This window comes from Morone saxatilis, unplaced genomic scaffold (genome assembly GCF_004916995.1).
Source record: "Morone saxatilis isolate NCDOM2014 unplaced genomic scaffold, NCSU_SB_2.0 Contig20, whole genome shotgun sequence".
Taxonomy (NCBI): Eukaryota; Metazoa; Chordata; class Actinopteri; family Moronidae; genus Morone; species Morone saxatilis.
Window position 1 is genome coordinate 25,382,606 of NW_023339763.1, and position 3,931 is coordinate 25,386,536.

The following is a 3,931-nucleotide window of genomic DNA, read 5'->3' on the forward strand; positions in this document are numbered from 1 at the left end:
TATGTGTGTTAATACATGTCTGGAGAGGATCTTTAATTTTAAAGAGCTCCACTGTCATTAAGCTTGTTTCCAGCAGGCAGTTGTTTTCAGTGATAAAGCTCTGAAATACCCACTGTACACTACCAGCACCAAACAGCAGACACACAAAGCTAGCAACTAGCTGGTGAACATACTTAAGCTTTTAAAGAGCCACATATTGTCCTCAGTAGTTGGTGGAAACCAAACCAGAGATACAAGGAGAGTGAATATTGATAAATATTGAGTGCTAATGCTATATATGCTGGTTGTGTAAATACACAACTGCTAAGCTATACTTAGCTATAGCTTGTTAACAGAAATATTTATTTATTAATAAATTTTTTGTACGTTTCACTTAGCTGTCCTCTTGGAAGAATCCACTCTGAGTGAGCTGTTGGAGAAGAAGTGTCCACAGAGGACTGAGCCGTCGTTACGGCTCTGTGGCACTGAAGAGGGCATCGCTGAGCCTTCACCCTCACCTTCGCCTCGTCACCTGTCAGTAGACCACCAGCACCTACAGTGCCGTAAAGGCAGCCTTCTCCTCACCCCAGAGGCGAAGAGGAGGTTAGAGGAGCGACGAGGGTCGGAGCCGCTCCGCAGCACCCAGGATCTGGGACCTGACGGTGACTTGGAGGACCATTCCTTGGGGAATCATCACCACATGGAGGGCCATGGACACCACCTCCACCTGTCCAGCTGCCACGAATGTTTGGAGCTGGAGAACAGTACCATCCTGTCTGTCAAATATGCCTCAGCTGATAACATTCCAGACCTTCCTGATGATAACTCAGTGGGGCTGGACAGTGGGGATGAGACTCTGGACGAAGTTGAACACGATGCCAAAGGGGTTTTCGGATCTGACTGTAATAGCAAACCGCCAAATGTTCTGGTGTTCACAGGTGGTTGCCAGGAGCGTTTCCAGGCAGTCCATCAGCTTTTATCAGAGTGTATAAACATGGAGAACAACATAATATATCCCCTCCTACCACAGCAGGCTTTGAGCGATCCTTGGCTGGACAACACCAGGCTATTGGTCCTGGCAGAGGAGGAAACTCTGACCCCCCAGCTTCAGACCCGCTTTCTCACCTACCTGAACCAGGGTGGCAGGGTACTGGGGCTAGCCTCTACCCTGTGCCCTGCAGGCCTCTGTCTGGAAGTCAGGGAAAGGAGACGTGGGCAGATCAGCCGGCTGAGCTTCACCAGGGAGGACAGCACAGAACTGGAACTGAGCTTGTTGGCGAGTGGAAAAGTCTACATCAGGGACACTCAGGGAGGAGGGGAAGTTGAGCTCTGGGGGGAGCTGAAAGGGGACGTCCCTCATCAGAGGGACATGGTTATAGTCAGAGTAACCCATGGAGGGGATGGCGGGGAAGCTGTCCTCTGTCAGGTAGGGACATATGACTTTATATTATATATTATTAAGTGTTTTACATGGCTGAATATTGTTCAAGGTTTATGTGTGTGTATATATATATAATATATATATATATATATACGAATATTAGTGAAATAAAGGTCTGCATCAAACTCTTGTTTGTTTATTTTCCTGCAAAAATCGTATTCGTTCGTCTTAGTTTCACTGCATATTTTTCCCCTGGTCATCCACGCCCCCCCTGCAGTGGCTTCAGGACCTACTGGTGGGGGGACAGTTTGAGAACCAGTGCGGTACTGAGAATGTGCTAAAATGTTAGTGTGCAATAATGATAATGATGATGATGATTAAGCAGAAGACTAAAACAGCACTCCAATTGAACTTTTTTGTATTGCCACATGGACATTTTGGGCAAGACACCCTTCTTCAGCATGGCAATGTATTCTAGGGGAGTTCCTGCTATTGTGCATGCTGGTTCTCTGTGACTGATACTAGGACACATAATGGAACTGAGCTGTCGTTACTGTCATTAGGTTCGTCTGTGTTTTTCTTGCTGTGACCAAATGATTGATTGATTGATTGATTGATTGAATTGAAGTCCAAAGTACATCCCAACAGCGGGAACACCAGCCTTTCCAGGCACAGAGTCACATGATATAAAATACATGAAAAACCATCATCATTATTAGAATAATCTGTGTAGGAATTTTGACCGCACGTCTCAGCCTGTAGGGCGGTGCCTTGTATTCTTCCATATAATCGACAGAAAATCCGAAACCACCGGCAGTAACACGCCACAGCCCATGGTTTCTGATACAGGGAGTGCTGCTATGAAGCTTGTCACAACTTCCTCCAGTCCCACTCTGATGTTGCCAGACAGATTTATGAATGTCTGTCTGTTTTATTTCATTTTATTTTAATCATAATAAGGGAACAAATGGTGAAATAGTTTCTTACAATTCAATCTTAGTTCTGTTTTAATTAAAAGCATATGTATTGGCTGGAATACTGTGCAGACACTCTAGCCTGAAAAATATATGAGCTTGAAGTATTCAAGTGTAGCCCCATTTTAAAACGGGATAAATCTGACCGGTGCTGCAGACTGACTAATGTAAAAAATACGGAGTTAAAGAGGGAGGAGGAACGCTGTTTGACTCATCAGAAAATTGATTGTAGCTCTGGTTCAACCTGAGAGAAAGTTTAAGTTTATTGGAGGGCATACACATGATAGGTGTACTTTGGAATATATTGTGAGGATATGTCTAAATCACAAGTGCAGAATTGAAATGTTAAATGTATGTTAATACATAAAAGAAAATGCTTATTCTCGTTTGGGCCATCCCTGGCTGGACACTGTGTGTGCCCTGTCTGCAGGTCCACCTGGAAATTGCTCCTGACTCCCAGAATCTGACATCAGAAGCTTTCGATGAATTGAAGGTCAGCAATGCACTGCGCTTTGAAGTCTTGACAGAGATCCTCACCTCTCTGGGCCTCACTTGTGAGCTGAACCAGACCCCAGCCCCAAGCCCAGTCCACCTGCTGGCCACGTCTCAGGTAAGACTCAGTGCTCATTCGTCAGTCTGTGGGAAGGTCACAATGAAATAAGTAAGTGCTAGTCACAGTCTTGTCAGATGTGGTGATCTTGATCAGTCATGTACTAGAGTATCATGTGTAAATGTACACATTCCATGGTCAGATTAGTGTTTTAGAAGATCTGTCCTAAAATAAACGTGCTCCAGGAAGGGATGGAGAACGCGCACAAAGTGTTCTGAAATGAGAGAGGAATTTCTTCCAAAAGCCACCATAATATCCCGAAATTTTAGATGGCTACGACCAGATATGTGAGGGGGGTGTGATCCACCCCCTACTATTGAGGTCACTAATAGACAGACCATGGCCCGGGTCTAGACTCAGACACCGTCCTATTGGGACACAAACCTATAACCAATAAATTATAGGGAATTTTGAAGGAGTGTTTCTGTTGTTTAGACACTGGTTTAGAGGCCCGGGAAACTCACACAACAAATCCAATCAAATCGGTGTATTCCAATAAGCACTGTGACTCGAGTCAGTGAGTTAGAAATAAACACAGTAGTGAAAATCAAAGTGTTATCTTTACATTCACCCATCATCATCATCATCATCCATCATCTGACCACCATTCATCAATTCACTCATACACACACACAATGAGCACCAGATTGTTTTTATTAAGTTAATTGTGTGAGCGGCAAAACAGATATACTGCATACCACACATGTGGAAACAATCTGTCCTCCTAAACGTATGCAAATATATGAGCATATAAGAGCAGGCTTACTGCAGCTCTGTGTACAGAGGGCCAATACTAACATGTGAGGGCAGCAAAGCAGTCTTTGATCAGCCATCACAGTGACTGCTGCCTACTTTGGCTTCCATGTGGATTGATTTTTAGAAAACATTGAAGTTCACTTTATCTTGAGGATAGGACTATTGAATGCAGTCTAATTAATAAAAAGCTCAAAGAATATGTTGAACTGAATTCATATATATATATATATA

General features: G+C 43.8%; 1 protein-coding gene across 1 annotated transcript in view; it reads left to right on the forward strand.

Annotated features, from left to right (window-relative positions):
* The window catches only part of hlcs (holocarboxylase synthetase (biotin-(proprionyl-CoA-carboxylase (ATP-hydrolysing)) ligase)), a 15,540-nt gene that overhangs the window by 579 nt on the left and 11,030 nt on the right, over nucleotides 1–3,931 (forward strand). Inside the window, exons 2-3 of the mRNA XM_035666063.1 lie at nucleotides 378–1,405; nucleotides 2,765–2,944. Of these exons, the coding sequence (XP_035521956.1) occupies nucleotides 378–1,405; nucleotides 2,765–2,944 (1,208 nt within the window). The remainder of the gene's footprint in view (nucleotides 1–377; nucleotides 1,406–2,764; nucleotides 2,945–3,931) is intronic.